The sequence below is a fragment of the Phyllostomus discolor genome, chromosome 13 (assembly GCF_004126475.2).
Source record: "Phyllostomus discolor isolate MPI-MPIP mPhyDis1 chromosome 13, mPhyDis1.pri.v3, whole genome shotgun sequence".
Taxonomy (NCBI): Eukaryota; Metazoa; Chordata; class Mammalia; order Chiroptera; family Phyllostomidae; genus Phyllostomus; species Phyllostomus discolor.
In genome coordinates this window covers 25,805,051-25,821,923 of record NC_040915.2, presented here as the reverse complement: position 1 = coordinate 25,821,923, position 16,873 = coordinate 25,805,051, and the positions used below count along the sequence as shown (strand labels likewise).

At 45.9% G+C, this 16,873-nt stretch overlaps 1 protein-coding gene across 1 annotated transcript in view; it reads right to left on the bottom strand.

The window, feature by feature from the left end:
• ITK (IL2 inducible T cell kinase) overlaps positions 1 to 16,873 on the bottom strand; it is a 56,436-nt gene that overhangs the window by 25,438 nt on the left and 14,125 nt on the right. Inside the window, exons 2-6 of the mRNA XM_028528071.2 lie at positions 12,017 to 12,121; positions 10,435 to 10,516; positions 8,491 to 8,619; positions 4,891 to 4,931; positions 2,035 to 2,186 (exon numbers count right to left, since the gene is read on the bottom strand). Coding sequence (XP_028383872.1) covers positions 2,035 to 2,186; positions 4,891 to 4,931; positions 8,491 to 8,619; positions 10,435 to 10,516; positions 12,017 to 12,121 — 509 coding nt within the window. The remainder of the gene's footprint in view (positions 1 to 2,034; positions 2,187 to 4,890; positions 4,932 to 8,490; positions 8,620 to 10,434; positions 10,517 to 12,016; positions 12,122 to 16,873) is intronic.

Here is a 16,873-nt window from a genome sequence, read left to right as displayed (position 1 = left end):
ATAAGACATTTTAAAGTTTCAGAATAAAAAAAGCCTTGCTAAAAATAACAGCAACCTGCTATCTGTAAAAGGCAAAAGCTTCACTACTAACACAGGAGCCATAATAAATAAGACCTGGCTATTTTGCTTAAAAAGTGCTGCTTGCTATTGTCTTCATTGTGAACCTTCCTCTACTGGAAAAAAAAAAAAGATCAATGTGCAGTCTCTATTTTCTATAAGGAAACATTTTTCTGAGTGTGACAATCACTACTTTTTCCACTTTAATGCTACTATTTTATAGTCAGGAAACCCCAATAATTAAAGTATTAAAAAAAATTACTTTCCAACCACAGGTGCCAAAAGATACTGCCAGTCAGCATTGTAAGTTTTAACTCAAGGCCTCCCGAATATTTTTGGTTCATTGAGCTCCTTCAGACATAAATCGTAAAACATGAGAAAAAAGGATAAAGTCATGTTGGATTCGGGGTGGGAGACTCTTGTGAGCAGGGATAAATAATTGCGCCTAACCAAAGATTAAGAGACTAATAAGCACATCAAAACACGCCACATTTGTGTGTAGGTTAGTGCTTTTCAAAGCACTTTCACATTCACTGCTGCGTTTCATCCCACAAGGTGAGAAGCGTGTCCTTCCCCTTCTTGCCCTCTGACTCCTCACCCACAAAACGAGGGACCTAAACCAGATCACACACACAATCCCTCCACACCCTGCCAGTCTATCAAAGGATGCCTGGCAGTTTCCTGCTGTTCACTCCATAAAGCGTTTTGCCATTTTCCAGTCTAGCGATTATGTTTATGGAGAATGTGTACTCTAGTTCACAGAATTGTTTTGAAGTTTGAAGAAAGCAAGAATGGGGACGTCAAATATGGGATGAGTATCTCATTTCCTGTGCCCAGGGCTGGCATTGCTGGTCAATCACGGCATGTTTTTTTTGAGAATTGGACACTCAGCCTCAGAATCCTCCTTAACACAGTGCTCGCTGCAGCCGGTGCCAGTTGATGGGAGTCAACTTGTTCTGAAATTTGCTAGTTCTTTTATACCTGTCTTTGGGAATTCCCCTTAATTATATCAGTTTTGTCACACCATATGTTTACAATTGTATTAATAGGTCAAGTACTATTTTCGCTTTCAAATAGAATAACCGTGTTTTAATATGCCAACCAAGCCTGGGTTAGCTACACAAATGATGGTAATTCTCTTCTCCTGAGTGTGGATGTAGCATTTACGAAGCCCTTTCACTTTCATCATCTCAACATTCTGGAACAGTCAAAGCTGATACAATCATCTGCATTTTATAGGTAAGGAGAAGCATTCACGGAGGTCAAGAGACTTTTTCAAAGCCCCTTAGAGCAACAGAGCAGCTGGTACTGAAGTCCAGCGCTTCTGTCTTGCTCTCCTGTGGACTTTCCACTGCATGGCACGGTTACAAACCAAAGGGCAGGGGGGATTCCCACATGCCAATTGGCCTCTGGGGTGTCCTCTTCAAAGCCCTTTGAAGTGCAGAGTTGAGTCTTTCCACGGGCCACTGAACAAAGGGTAAACTGTCATTTGGGAAAGTGAGACCACGGGAAGAAATTCCCCACCTCAGGTGTGCTACATAGGTGTCAGTGGATTGAAAGGATGGATTTCTGAGCAAGGCCCTCTGGTGCCTGCAGAGCCAGGTGGTCTGGAACCTGCTCCTTAGACAGCCTCTCCACTGGGCACAACAGTGCTTCTTTATGGAGCAAATTGCCAGTCCCTCAAATGGTAGATGTCAGTAGGAAAATACCAGGTGATTTTTAGATGAGTTTAAGGGCCGAGAGGGCTTGGTGGGGTGCAGGGAGCAAGCATAGCAAGTGACTGCCTCCCAGCCACATCTGAGAAGGGCAAGGTATCCTTCAACAAGTGCTGCCTTCCTTTTCCTTCTGCCTCTGTTCCCCTCCCCTAACTCAGTGCAGTCAGTGGTCATGCTGAGCGAGGCAGGACAAACCGCCCCAGGGTTCTCTTGGTTCCCACCTCACCTCAAACGCTGGGCAGCAGCCACAAAGATGCCTTACCCGTTCTTGTCCTGAACTCTCCACCAGTGAATCTCAGAGCTGTCCAGCAGGTAGTACTCCTCGTCGCGCTGTAGCGTGAGTTCCTGAGGATCGGTCGTCTGGTAGTCATACAAGGCAATGACCAGGGTTTCTTCGTGTTCGTGGAGTGATCGCTGCAGGAAGGAGACGACAGAATCAAGCAAAGATGTAGAAAGGACGTGAACTGCAGAGCCAGGTCAGTAAGTCCCTGAGCTGTAGCTGGACCCTGGATGGGTGCCGGGTCAGACACCAGTTCCTACAGCCCACAGGGGTATTCTGTCAGATAGCTGCCTTCCTCTAGGTGGCTTTCTTTATCTGTTAGGGTTATGGTGCTGAATGTAACACAGAGACACTCAATACCTGGAATTCATCAGCCCTCCCCTTCCACGAGGTAAATTCTGACCAAAGGGAATTCCAAGCAGCCACGTGCGCATCACAGGAGTCTGCTGATTTCTCCACTCGTACCATGTCACGCGCTGCAGCCTCTCTGCCTGGAGTATCACATTCTTGGTGAAGGTGATATGGTCAACCCTAAATCATTTAGTCCATGCTTTTCTGATTTGATTCGTGGGTTTGTCCAGATGCATAGAATCATAGGCCAGAATTCCCCTGAGAGATCATCGAATCTACTCTTCTGTTTATAATGGGGAAACTGAGGCCCAGAAGGAGAAACGGACATGACCCAGTTTAGCACTTCAATTAGTCTTACTTCCCTTTCTACTGTAGCACATGGGTGCCCTCCTTCCTCTTGAGGGCTCTGTTGTGTATGTCTCTACTTCTCAGTACCTTTCTTAGGATGAGCTATTGAGGATGTGGAGAGGAGGCGGTAAGGCAAAAAAGTTCAGGATGGGCACACCTGCTATGGGGTGGCAGATTTTGGTGACAGGATAAACAAGGAAGGAGACTGCAATCACTGACAGAATGAGATTTGTCCCTAGACAAGTGAAAAGCTCTCTGAGTACTTGAACTATTTGATTGCATAAAAATACGAATGCTAAAAAAAAAAATACTGGCCATACTGATGAAGCATGTCATCCCAGCTGAGCCCACATTGGAATTTGAAGCCTAGATATTTATGGGGCTTGTGAGGTGGTGTATTGGGTTCTGTGAACAAGAGTTGATGGGTCTGAGACTCTCACCCTAGGAGCTAATGGAAGAAGGAGCTGTGTTCGAAGGCACCTGAAGATAAAGGAGGGATATGACAGTTCCATGGTCCCTCTCACACAGAGCATCAGGCTTACTAGCTCAGACTGGATTGAAAATATAGGATCTCTAGATGCCCGTTCAAGATGCTGTCACCCGTCAGGGGACAGAGCACGAAGGTGAAGGGAGAAATAAATTCAAGTGGCTCAAGGTGAGGGATGTTGTAATGGATTTAGGCGTGTGGTCGAGAGCAGAACAACGATTGCAAAGGCCCTGTGGTCAGTGTGCTGAAACAGTGAGGCTGCTGGTCCTCTGAGAAGTCTGCAAGAGCCAAATGGCAGAATCCAGAGAGAGATGGGCAGGCAGTGTTTTTGGCCTTCACCTTCACTGATAGTAAGATAAGACAAGGACAAACTAGCTTAAGAGGTAGAGGTATGGGTTTAGATAAGACTGCAGGGTGGGGGCCTGTCTGCATGCCACGGTGGTGAGATTCTGAACTGTGTCTTTAAGAGGCAGGGCGAAACAGTCTTTAGGAGATCAACAAAAGGAGAGGGGCAAGGGTTCGTTTTCTGCTACAACCGAAGTACACTTGTTACATGTCGTGAGGGATTAGGCTGATGACAGACCTAAAACCCAGCCTGAGATTTTGAGATATTTCGAACTTCTCTCATGGGGAAGCTGCCGGTTTTTGACATGTCAACATATTGGCTGGAGGGGAAAGAGCAGAGCTCAAGCTTCAGGAAGACGCATGAGGAAGCAGAATCAGTAGGTCCTAGAACTAAAGGGCAGTTACTAAAATGTGGTTTGGTGTTGATATGACCATAACAGGAGGGCTGATCTTTCTCCTATTTTTTTTTCTTCTTCTTGACTAAATAGCTCCCCCAGAGTTGGCTTTTGATATCACCTAGGTCTTGTAAGCAAGTGTGTTAGGCCAGCATTTCTCAAACTTCAGTGTGCCTCAAAATCACCGGGAGGTTTGTTAAAATGCAGATTGCAGGGCCCCTTCCCCAGAGTTTTGGATGCAGTAGGCTTGGGGTGGGGCCTGAGAGTCTGCATTGAACTTCTAACAAGCTCCCAGGTGATGCTGATGCTGCTGGTCCATGGACCAGACTTTGAGAACCGCCCCTTGAATAAGAGACTGCCCCACCAAAAACTCAGCAGCTTACCAGTTTGACTCCTAAGTGGCTGAATGGCCTTGGGAGGGTGTCAAAACTGCTCTTGGGACTTGATTTCCCAAGCTTTCAAAAGAGAATAAAACCCTAACTCTCTTAAGTGACTAGAACAGATAGGGAGTGTTGAAACAGGTAGTAAAAGTGTGGAAGTGCTTTGAGAACTACAAACTATCCAATGCACGCTTCCAAAGTGCCTCTACGTAGGGTAAAAATGCAGTTTTACACAGATGTGTGCTGCTCTTATGCTTCCAAGTGGTCAGGTGGCTGGACACACAATTTGATACCAATAAGTGTCTGCTGAGTGGACAAAGGGAGGTGAAGGCTTGGCAGCTGAGGGGTCCTTTTGTGTGGACAGACCCAAGGAGCTGGCCAGGCCCAACGTATTGAGTTCAGCTGAACCACCGCAGTTCATTGCATTGGCCAAGGATTTGAGAAATCCAGGCAGGCAGGAAAAATGCAGGTGGGCACAGGCCTGCCCAGCAGCGTGCAGCGTGGTGGGCCCCTGTGCCCCGCTCCCACTCACCCTGTTGTCTTCAGGAGTAGGAGGAAGAGGCTTCTTTGAAGCTGAAACGAGAAAAACAGAAAAAGAAAATGAGCCTGAAACCGAACATCCCCAACCGGAGGTGAGCAGGCAGGGGGCTTTTCGGAGAAAAGGGGCCCCGAGGAGATGGTGAGACCCAGAGAAACAAGTATCGGCCCTGGCAGAACCTCTCTTGTGTCTGTCTCAGCCCGCGCTTCCCGATTTCATTTTCTAGGAGACGCCAGGAATTTCCAGAAGCCAATATTCTGGGCCTCATTTGCTGTAGGCCCGGGCAAAGCCTACTCCCAAGGTCGTGATGGGGGGGTTAGAGTCTGGAGCCTTCCACGGCAGCCTAGCACCTGCCACCTGCTAAACCCAGGAGTGGGAATGGGTGACTCAGGGGGACCGTGACTCACTGGCTTCCTGATGCTGTTGTGGCTTGAGGAGGGGGCGGGTGAGGGGGAGGTGGCCGTGCTGCTCTTTGAGAGGCAGAAATCCACTTTTAGTTACATTAACACCTCTGAATACGTGTTCCTGTTGCCTCCTCCAAACACCGCAGCCGACACGCCTTCCCTGTTTACCTCTTTTGTTTGTTTCCACGGTGCCATGTCTCCCTCTCTTTCTCTCTCCTCTCTGTGCTCCTTCTGTCCTCCTTCCGCCTCTCTTCTTTCTCTCCGTTTTCCTCTCTCTTTGCTATCATCTCATCACCTCTGTCTCTCAGTATTTCTCCTTTGAGGCCCTGAAAGGTCAGGCCTGGGATCCGTGGACCAAGCACAGGTGTCCGGGTGTCATATGGGAGCCACTGCACAGGCTTCTGCTCGCTTCGAAGGTTTCTTTAACGATCAGAGATAACCAGGGACGGGGCCGCAGAAGCAGGTGGTGAGTCCCTCACGTTCGCGTGAGGCTGACTTGAGGTTGGACGGCCCATGTCAGGCATGTGGTGAGAGGAGGTTCACACGGACCCTGGAGCCCAGTGCTTGTGCTAACTCCTTGAGCAAGGGCAGGGTGGGGCATTGGGAGTGCAATTCACAGAAGGAAAACCAACATAATAGGAAGTGTGATTCCTATTCAACACTGAACTTGGAGCCAGCTGCACCGCATACCAGTTGTGTGGCCTTGCTCCCTGCTGGCCCTGAACATTCTGTGACGGGTCTCTTTCTTCCTCTGGCCTCGCTCTGCCCTTCCTTCCTCACCCTCTCTGTGAGGCTGTGGTGAGATCAGGGTCAGTTCTGGTTGCAGAAATAAGTGTTGCTGTCACTTGGGTATAGCAGCGTGCCTTTTTACTCAATCGCCTCAGCGGCTTGGCTTCCCAGCCATATACACACGCATACAGCTTCCCATTCTTCTGTCCACAAATAAGAAAGACCAGTAGACCCAACTGCCATTTACTGAGAGCTCGGTAAGAGCCAGCAGCTGTGCTAAGAACTTTGCACACCCCAAGGCTCATCACAACCCAACAAAGTAGCTACTTATTATCATTGTCCTCATTTTACGGGCCAGGAAATGGGCTCAGAGACTCAGATAGGTTAACATATATGAAGTCACACTTCATGTATTTGGGCAAAGAAGTGATGGGGCTGGGACTCACCCCAAGTGCTTTGCACCCCAAAGATCTGTGGTCTTGGGCCCTGCCCAGTAGGTGTGCCCAACACCAGAATTCTGTCAGCTTTCGCTGAGAGCCAATGATCATGTGCCATGCACACAGTGTGGTGTGTTTCTTAGACACTTTGCCCTCCATTCTGCCAGGGCTGTGGTGCACGAGCTTGTTTAAAACAGGTCAGAGAGAGGAGAATGAGTGCATGCTGAGATGGGGACATGGCCGTAGGTGGCAATGCAAAAGCAGGACTGTTGGCAAAGTGGCTGTCCAGTGGTTAGGCCCTGGGTTCACATGGGGAGAAGCTCAGCATGACCATCCTCCCCAAGTGTCATCCTGGTGAGTCATTTAGATGGTCCTCGCACCTCAGCCGTGTGCCCACCACTCGGCAGAGGGAGGCACAGAGAACCCTGAAGGGGAACAGCTGGGACATGCGTGGTGGAAACAGCAAATGGAAACACAGGTTCCAAGAATTTTCAAAACTGGAAGGGGGCTTAGTGAATATTTCATCTTAGCCTCCCTAAAACTTCCCTCACCATTTCAGAGACGAGGATGTTAGTGTCCTTCATGGTCAAGTGACTCACCCAAGGGCCCAGAGCAAGGTGCTGGCAGGAATTTGGAGACCAGATTTCTGGCTTTGGAAAAAGGGTTTTCACTCCCCGAGGCCAGCACAAGCCACCCTGTCATTGTGGTGGATTCCACTCATGTAAAACCTTCCATTTCCTGTCCATTCCATACTCATCTTTGCGACTGTGGTCAACAGGGCTAATGCAGAGGATCACTGACTTCTGAAATTATATACATGGTATTGTTCTGGGCCAAGGGACTGGTAACCTTGAACTTTCTCTTCCAAGGTGGAGGGTGAGAAGTAGTGGTTTTTAAAGTGGTACTGAAAGGAGCTATGACTCAAGAAGCCACGGAAAACCCAGCCATGAGTTACTTTTAGCACATCCGCCTTGGGTTGTCAATCTGAGGCAGTAGGTTTTAGTGCCAGAAGGAAACTGGCAGATGAGAGAAGGTAACTAAGGTAAGAGAAGTTGAGAGAAGAGGCGAATGGGAGCAAAACGATCCACATGATTGATCCATCATCCCTATTCAACAATGGCTTTGCACAGAGCGCTTCCCAGCTGTGTGACCTTGAACATACCACACTGCTCTACCCTTCTCTTTCTTTAACGTCCCATCATCTACCCCAGACGGTTGAGAGAAATGGGAGAGTATTTCATATAAAAGTGCACTAGAAGGAGCTGCCTTTCATTGTGGGTTCAGGTCCCAAAGTCATCACATAAGGTAGAGTTGAGTGGTACTCCAATCCCCAGGGCCTGGGCCTGGGCCTTTGAACTCAAAGGCCAAGAAACGATTTCTTTTGTTTTCACTTTGCAGGTAAGCTGTGGCCTCTTTTTTCTCTGAGATTGTGGGCAAGTTTGAAGGGGAGGTGGGGAGAAGCCACCGAGCAAAATAAGCTGTTTTGTTTTTACTTTCTTCCCCCTCCAAGTATATAGAGTTGAAACTTATGTAATTAAACATTGCTATGATGTGATGACAATGTAAAAAACAAATGTTAATATACTTCACAAGGCTGTCTCTAAATTGAAGACTTCAGTAGACCATGCCATTGAAATTTCCAAACTTGAAAGTTTTAGCAGTGCTCCTCAGACATAACTATGCACACAGATCTCCTGGGGATCTTGTTGAAATACAAAGTCTGATCCAGAAGACCTGGGATGGGGCCAGAGAATTTGCATTTCTAACTCACTCTCAGGTGATATTGACGCTGCTGGTGTAAGGACCCCCCTCTGAATAGCAAGGAGGTACAGAGATGGGGAAAAAAATCAACAAACTGGCAGTGGTAGTGGAGGCAGATGATATCCCTCTGAAAATTCTGGAAATGTAGAATTTTGCATTTAATCTCTGACATCCGTGATAATGGGAAGCTGGCAGCTTTTACTTCCTGTTAGTAGAGAGGTCATTTATTTTGTAACGGAGAAAGGGAATTCTCGGTGTCTTACCATTCTTGGTTGGGTCGTACTGGGCACACCCCACTGCAAGCTTCTCCATCTGAGCACAGCACCTCCACCTCCCGTCCATCCAGAAATTAGGGTGATACTTGGGCACCAAACTGTTATTATTCCTTGTTTCTGAAAGAGGTTGTTACCAGCAGAAGAGTTATTTCCAGAGCAGTCTATCGAGGGCCACCAACTTGATAACTCCTTGGGACTGTGTGAGTCTGAGTGAACAGTGCTCAGAATAGTCATACAGATGCATATGCCTTTCCCCAGGCCTATACCTCGTCACCAGAATGCATGTTGGATTTAGGCATCAGCGGATCTGGGTTCCTGTCTGGCTCGGCCTTGGGTTAGTTGCATGTCCTCAGATTGGGCAAGACCCTCATCTGAGCCTCAGGTTTCCCTCTGTGCAGTGAGGTTGTTACACTGGATCAGTGGACCCCACAAAATGCCTAAGGGTAGTGGGAAGACTGAGCAGGTGGGATTCCCACTTTCCATCTCTCCCACGCCCAACCATGGCAACTTTGCTTTTACCCCTTCTAGGTTTGTAGCTTTAAAGTACGGTTATGGTAGGGAAAAAAAAAAAACAAGATTCTATTACTGAAAAAAAAGTATAAAAGCCAGAAAAGCCAGAGAACTGGACAGATTATCTTAAATGCTGCCTCTAGTTTTAACATACCGTGAGTTAAAGTTCCCTCACAGAGGGAGAACGGCCAATGCTCATAGTTGGAGCCCCTTTGATTACTTTTACTTTAGTGTTTACTTCAGTGTTCTGATTACTTCTGCTTGAGTGTTTGTCCCGTGACTGTTACACTTGAGAGCACTTTCCAGTTTTCCCAGCACTTGCCTGTTCGTATGCCATTTGAAAGCTGATTAAGGCTTGCATTTTTATTCTTATTTTTTAGATAGGGCATTGTGACTTCTGAGATTTCAAATGGCTTGCTTCCCCTGAGTCCCCATAGCTACTTAGAGACAGATTAGTACTGGAACCCAGTTCTCCTGCAAATCCAGGGCTTCAGGCCAAAGAATATTAAGAGTCATACTGGCTGAATGCTTCCTTTTGGTGTTTTCCTATGTGTGTGAGGTGTCCTAACCCATTTCATTCTCACAATAACCCCGTGAGTGTTACTAGTCAGAATTCACAGCTGAGGAAATGGAGATACTGAAGGGTCCAGGACCTTGCTCAGAGTCACATACTAATCTTTGGCAGAGCTGGGATTTTCACCTTAGCAGCCTGGCTCTACATCCCAGGGACCCAAACACTCTGCTGGTTTTAATTAGACTTTCAGGAAGGTGAGCCTTGAGAAATACCTTCACTGATGCTCTGAAAACACTTAAAGCTAGTCAACATTTATTGGGTGCTGACGATGGGCTAGGCTAGTTCCAAGGGCTTTACTCACAGCAGTACTGGAGGCAGGCACTATTATTATTCCCTCCTACACCCCCTTTTAAAAATAGGTGGGGAAACTGAAGCACAGAACGGCTGAGGAAGTTGCCCGAGCACACATGGCTGGTAAGTGGCAGAGCCAGGATCCAAACGCAGGTCATCTAACTGGAGGGTCCACGCTTATATCCTTCACGACATACTGGAAGTTAACAAACTTTTTCTTAAAGTGCCAGAGAGTCAGTATTCTAGGTTTCTCACCATCACGCAAAAGCGATATATTTTGTAGGTACTTGTATAACCCTTTAAAATGAAACCATTTAAAGATATAAAAACCATCCTTAGCTTGGAACCTTACAAAAACAGGTGATAGGCTGGACTTGGCTGACCCTGCCCTGTACTGGTTGTCGCCTCTTGGGCCCAGAATAAAAGGTTGGGACCTTCTACTGACACCGAAAGGGAGAAATGTTTGACCATCAGCTGCCCTGTATTCTAATGCGGAACCCAAGGCTACTAGAGGACCCAGGGGTCTCAGGGACTCAGTCACACAGGAGATTAGTTACCTTCCTTAAGGGCCAACACCCAGCGCTGCCGGCTCTCGCGGTCTGGAGCAAACACATACAGGAGGTAGTTGTCATGCACAACCTGGAGACACACACAGATTTCAAGGTGAGCAGTGTGCCCAGAGAGGGGTGACTGGTAAGCCATCTGGTTTACTGGGCCGATTGTGGGGTCTCAGTGTTTGTTGTCAAAAAGGCAAACTCTGGATGATCAGGGGGCCAGGATCCTTCTCATCCAGATGTTTGGGTGCTGTGCAGACACAGCTTGAACCTCCACAGCTTAGGCTACTTGTCTCGGGTTCAATGTCATCAGTAAGCCATCACTAAGTTAAAGCAGCCGAAAGAGTTCTCCTCTTGACAGCATCTTTATTTCTCACATTAGTTTTTTAGAAAACAGGAACTTTCTGGCATATAAAAGAGTAAGCTATTAGTAAGCTATAATTAGGATTTTAAGAACTTCTAATTTTGAAATAATGTAAGACTCTCAATAAGTTCCAAAAATAGTATAGAGTTCCTGGGTACTTTTCACCATCTTTCCCCAATGATAACCTTTTACATAACCACAACGCATTTTCAAAACCAAGAAATTGACACTGGTCCAATACTGTTAACTAGACTACAGATCTTTTTTGATTTCACAAGTTTTTTTTTCATGCACTCATTTGTAACTGGGATTTTAATGACAGGAAAATGTATGTTATTCCTTTTCCTTACAGACCTAAAAATTCCAACCCATGGAAGTCACCTTTCTAGTAGGAAAAAAGTCTTTTTCTGTAACACTCAGATTGTTAAACAAGAATGATACCATAGGATGTGCAAGGAGGTACCCACTTCTTGAGAGGCGCAAATGCCAAGAGTGGTAATAAGATGTAGACAATGTCATAACCTAAAAACTAAAGATGCCCTCCACCAGCTCTGTCCAATAGAACTTTCTGCAGTGATGGTAATATTCTGTCATCCGTGCGCTCCAACATAGTAGCTCCTAGTCATGTGTGGCTATTGAACATGTGAAATGTTCATTCATTCAATGTGTCTTAATATGACTCAGAGCTAAAGTTCTAATACTGTTTAAGTGAATTCACATTTAAATTTAAACATTCACATGTGGCTAGTGGCTCTTATATTGAATGGTATAATTACAGATAGTTCTCAGATGGTAAAATCTGATTCTTTTTAATCCCAGAACCTCCAGGCAACTTCTAACCAAGAATTGCCATCAGTCACCCCAAATCATAAGTAAACTACAATTAAAGACCTAAAGGCTTGGGGCCCTTGGTAGTTTTTTTTTTCTCCCCTCTCCACCCCTGCCCTGGGCCTGGAACAGAGTAATTAGGAATTTCCTCGGGATAGGGAAGACATAGGGAAAGGGGAATGAGGAATGACAACTTTTTCAGGATTCTGTGCTAATCTGTGTTGAATGAATGAATGAGTAATTGAAAGAACACAGCAGTGCTCTTTTGGTCTTGGGCTAACTTCTAACCCTGCACCAGAGTCATCCCTGTCTCACCTTCTCTTACAATGACTGAGCATTTCACCCATCATGGAAAGTATGAGGAACGAGTCCCCTCGGGCATGATGGACTTACCTGAAAAGGATATTTATAGTGGCAGGGGATGCTAATGTCACTTTTCACAATCTCAACACATTTGATTCTGGAGAGTTCAATGGAGCCCTTCAACGTGCGCTTTTTCTGTGGGAAGAAAATGCACATCCCATTTAAAAAGAGAGAAGACAGTATTTTTTTCCAGGTTATTCCCAGAAATCCATCACTAGATAAGATCCATTAGTTTTGTAAACTAACCCCCCAAAATCCAGAAGCTACTTCTTGGTCCTCAGTGGCAGAGAAGGACACTCTGAGCAGACTCCTAGGAGAATATACTTTTTGAATTTTCTTGATGGAGCAACTGATTTCCACTCATTGAGCCATGGCATCTTATATCCCAGTGCCCTTGTGACAAACGGCAGCATTTGCAAAACTTGGACCCGGGGTGGGCAGTGCAGGCTATAGGAAACAGCCACGCACGTGCCAGTTTTCTCTGCTTTGTGCCTATCCGTAGCCTGATTAACTCAGTAATCGAGCCCGGGCCTGACCTGGATGGTGGTGACCTATGCTTTTAGTGGCTCCTTTCTTTTCTGTATCTGGCTTCTCTGGGTCCCTTAGCAATCCATAGGCCCACAATGACAGTCCTGTGGCTCATTCCTAACTCAGCTCTATCACCACCCCTTCTCCACACCCCCTCAAATCTTACCAGACCCCATGTCTCACTCATTGGGAAGCTTGTTAGATGTATTTCCTTGATAACTAATTCATACGATGGTCTTCATGATTTATAATGATGTTAGATGTTACATGTTGGTAAGGTTCCTTGTCCTTGGAGAGTGGGTCCCAGGGGGATGTTACCCAATAGGACTGATTCTATTAGTGGACTATCAGGCTCCAAAGAAGGCCAGTTAGAGAAAAGCTTTTGGAGATCAGAGGCCTTTCACAGGCACCTAGAATTAGGCTTCCATTGAGAATAGAGTTTAATTCATCCGTGGAACCAGCTGCAAAACACTTCATTATATCTCACCCCTTAAAAGGAGATAGCAAGTGGTGATGAACTGGGCAAAAGTTTGGAAAAGGCTAGGTTCAAAGTTGTGCTCTGGCTCTAAGTAGCTCCGTGACCTTGGGCAGTTCATCTAACCTCCCTGAACTTCAATTTCCACATCTGCTAAGTGACGATAGTAATGCTTACCTTTTAAGAGTTGATTACAAAACAAAATGAGAAATGTAATTATGTCATTTATAATGGGTGCCCTCTATAAAGGGTACCCTCTCAGTTAAAGTGGTTAAAGAAGCCGTATGGCAGAAGAGTTGTGATATGTGAGTGCACTTGGTTGGTGTTCAGGGAGCCAAGACATCACCAAATTCTCAAGCAGTGACACCAGTCTTCCATTTTTTGGTACCCAGACTGGTTGCTGGCTTGTGTGTTAGTAGCTGAGGCACAGAACTGAGATGGAAAAAAGTCAAGATGTGAGAAGTACTTCCAATCAACTACAGGGAAGCTTTCTGGCATTTCTTTTTACATTTTCTTTCTAAACATCTACTTGATTCATTTTTAATAGTACCAAATCTATCCATGGTCATTGTGAAAAATAAAACAATATGGAGAAACAAAATAAAACAATATACGAAGAAAATATTTACAGTGTCTTATTATCCTACCCTTCTCCACATCCCTAAAGTAGTCCATGTTAACCATTTGGAATGCACCGTCTCTCCCACACACATTTATAGGATATACACAAATAAAAACAAGCCTCTGCCCCATGCAGCAGTCTAAAACTACTCTGTAATGTAGCAATGTATGAAGAGGTCAGTCTCCCCTTAAAAGCCTCTGAAAACATGTGCCTTTTGGACTCAAACTATCTTTTCATGTAGAGATTGCCGCAGCTAGAAATATGTGCCCTGATTGTGCCCATAATCACAGTCTGTGGAATGTTTAATCTGGTTTTCAAAAACAGAAGCGTACACGGGAGCAGCCTTTTCAACAACCATCTGCCGTTACCAGGAAACAGGGAGTCTAAGCTTTGAGGTTTTCTTGTTTTTTGACCTCTGTTGGGTTATTTCCTTAGTAGTACACACAGTGAAGTGCAACAAAAGGCTCGCGGCAGTGATAGGATGACTCCATTTGCACACATCCATTTGCAGACATTTTTGTCCTCGGACCCACTATGTCCTGTGCTCCCTGAAAGCAGAGACCGGTCTCCATCAGATGAAAGCACAGACCGGTCTCCAAGCAGATGTAAGGCCCATGCATTTAGTCATTTGGGAAATACTGATCGTGGACCAGCTGTGAGCAGGGCACTGTTCCGAGGGCAGGAGACAGAGAGGCGAACACAACAGATTTCCCCCTGGAACCCATAGTCTAGTTGGGAAGGCAGGCAATGTTAGCAAGTGCTATGAAGACAGTGGAAGAGGCTGATGCGTTCCACTTGTGGCCAGAGCAGACCTCACAGGGATGTCCAACCTTTTGATGTCTCGGGGCCACACTGGAAGAAGAGCTGTCTTGGGCCACACATTAAATACGTTGTGACATGTAATCACAAAACAGGATCTCATAATTTTTAAAGTAAATTGACAGTTTTGTGTTGGGCCGCATTTGTAGCCATTCTGGGGCACATGCAGCCCACAGGCCACGGGTTGGACACCCCTGCTAGAGGGAGGGCATTCGAGAAAAGACCAGGAAGTCGGAAAAGGAGTCAGACATGACAAGGTCTGGGGGAGCGAGCATCCCAGGTGGGGTGAACACCAGGAGCAAAAGCTCTGGGGTAGAAAAGTCCTGGGTAAGACTGGCTGTCAATAGCCTGAGATCATCATAACCAGGGTGCAAAGTGGAAGTGAACAGTAACTGGAGTCATGAACAGGGATTAAAATTCTATATGAAATTCTGAAGTAATGCTGTTCAATAGGAACGTAATGTGAGCCAAATGTGTATTTAAAGTTTCCTAGTAGCCATGCTAAGAAAGGCAAAAGGAATCAAGTAAAATTCATTTTAAGAATATATTTTGTTTAATGTAACACATGTATCTAAAATATTATCACTTCTACATGTAATCACCATAAAAATTAATGAGATACATTCCTTTTTTACACTAAGCTTTTGAAATCGTGTATTTCACAACACATCACACCTTGGACTGGCAGCAATCCAAGTGCTCCCTAGCCACCAACGGCTGCTAGCTACTTCACTGGACAGGGTGGCTTCAAGATTTCCCAGAGACGCTTCTCCTCCACACTCAGATGATCTCCTTTGATTTTTTTAAATACTTGTTGATTTCAAACATATATTTGAAGAGACATTTGCACCGTCACCGCCTGTCAGGTGAGCCTGCTCCCAGGTTTGCCTTTCTGTTGCATGAATTTTATGTTCCACGGTCAAAACTCACTCTTATTCCCAAACGCGTGCTTGGGTTCACCCCTCACAATCCGTCTTTTTGGGTCAGTCTCTGCAAAGGCCCGCAGGCCATTCTCCTTGGATCTTACAAGACCTGAGAGGTGATAAACAATAGGCCAGCCGTACCTTTCCCCAGCCGGCACTGGGGAGCAGCCAGTCAGCCGGCTAAACATAGTTCCTTCTCTGGCAAACGGTGATTGCCTGTAATCATCCCAAACAACTGTGCTATTTCTGCAAAAATGCTGGGGTGAAACCTTCCAAGGAAGCCACACAAAAGCCACCAGAGAAAGAGACACACCAAGTAAAACATGCCTTCCTTCTTCCTTGTTATCCTGTCTGCATCACTTGAGGTGAAAGTCACGGAATTTCACTTGGCCTCGTCTCCCCTCTTGGCCATGCTCAAAGCTGTCCTCATATTCCAAAGCTTCACCCCGGCCATCTGACGTGTGTCCCACATAATCCAACAGGAAGCTGATGCCCGTATATTGCACAAAGGCAAGCTTGGGAGAGAGGCTTTTATATTTCCTTTCTCCTTACGATAATTTTTGTGTAAAACAGAATTTTGGATTGTGACTCTTAAAGAGAGAGGCAGGGAAAAAAACTAAATAAGAGACAATATTTTGAGCACTTGCACTTCAGGCATTCAATACACCATCTTATTTCATCACAACCCCCATGTTAAAGGCGAGGAAGTTGAGGTTCAGAGGGGCCGAGTCTGTTCGTCGATGGAAGGGAGGCGCACAGGTTCAACTCTATGACTCCAGAGTCCTATCCGGTATGCTTCATGGCTTTGCACTTGCCCTGACTTTTGCCACAGGAGACTTTCCTTCTCCAACCGACACCGAACAATCAATCGCATGACCAATTTCTCCAAGCCAACAGAGATTTGTGTCTGCCCCATTTGGTTACACAATGCATAGGCTGGATTTCAAAGGGGGAGTGTTTCCCTTGGGTCCTCAGAATAATTTAGGTCCACTTCCCTCCATCACATCGGCTTCTTGGCTGCCCAGCTCTCATCCAGCAGATACGTTAGTGAGAAGTTGTATGTCTGATACCCATGAAAGAGGACATCTGTACCCTTCTTAAAAACAGCAGAATTTGAGCTCTCTGGTCTGGTGGGGCAGAGTGGGACTGAAACAGAACTTTTAGGTCAGGAAGACCCCTATCTGCCTGACCAGCTGTGCAAACTGAGACAGACGTCTGAACTTCTCAGTTGCCGTGTATGTGTGTGTGTTTTAAGTGGGAACAATAACAGTCCTTGAATCATGGGTTAGTTTAAAGGACTTAAAAGAATGACATAGGCCCTGGCTGGCTGACTCCGTTGGTCAGTCCATCGTCCCTATACACCACGGCTGTGGGTTCTATTCCTAGTCAGGGCGCATGCAAGAAGCAACCAGTGAATGCATAAATGAGTGGAACAATGAACCAATTTTTTTCTTTTTTCTCTCCCTTTCTCCCTCTCTCTAAAATAAATAAACAAAGGAATAAATGGCATAAACCTACTG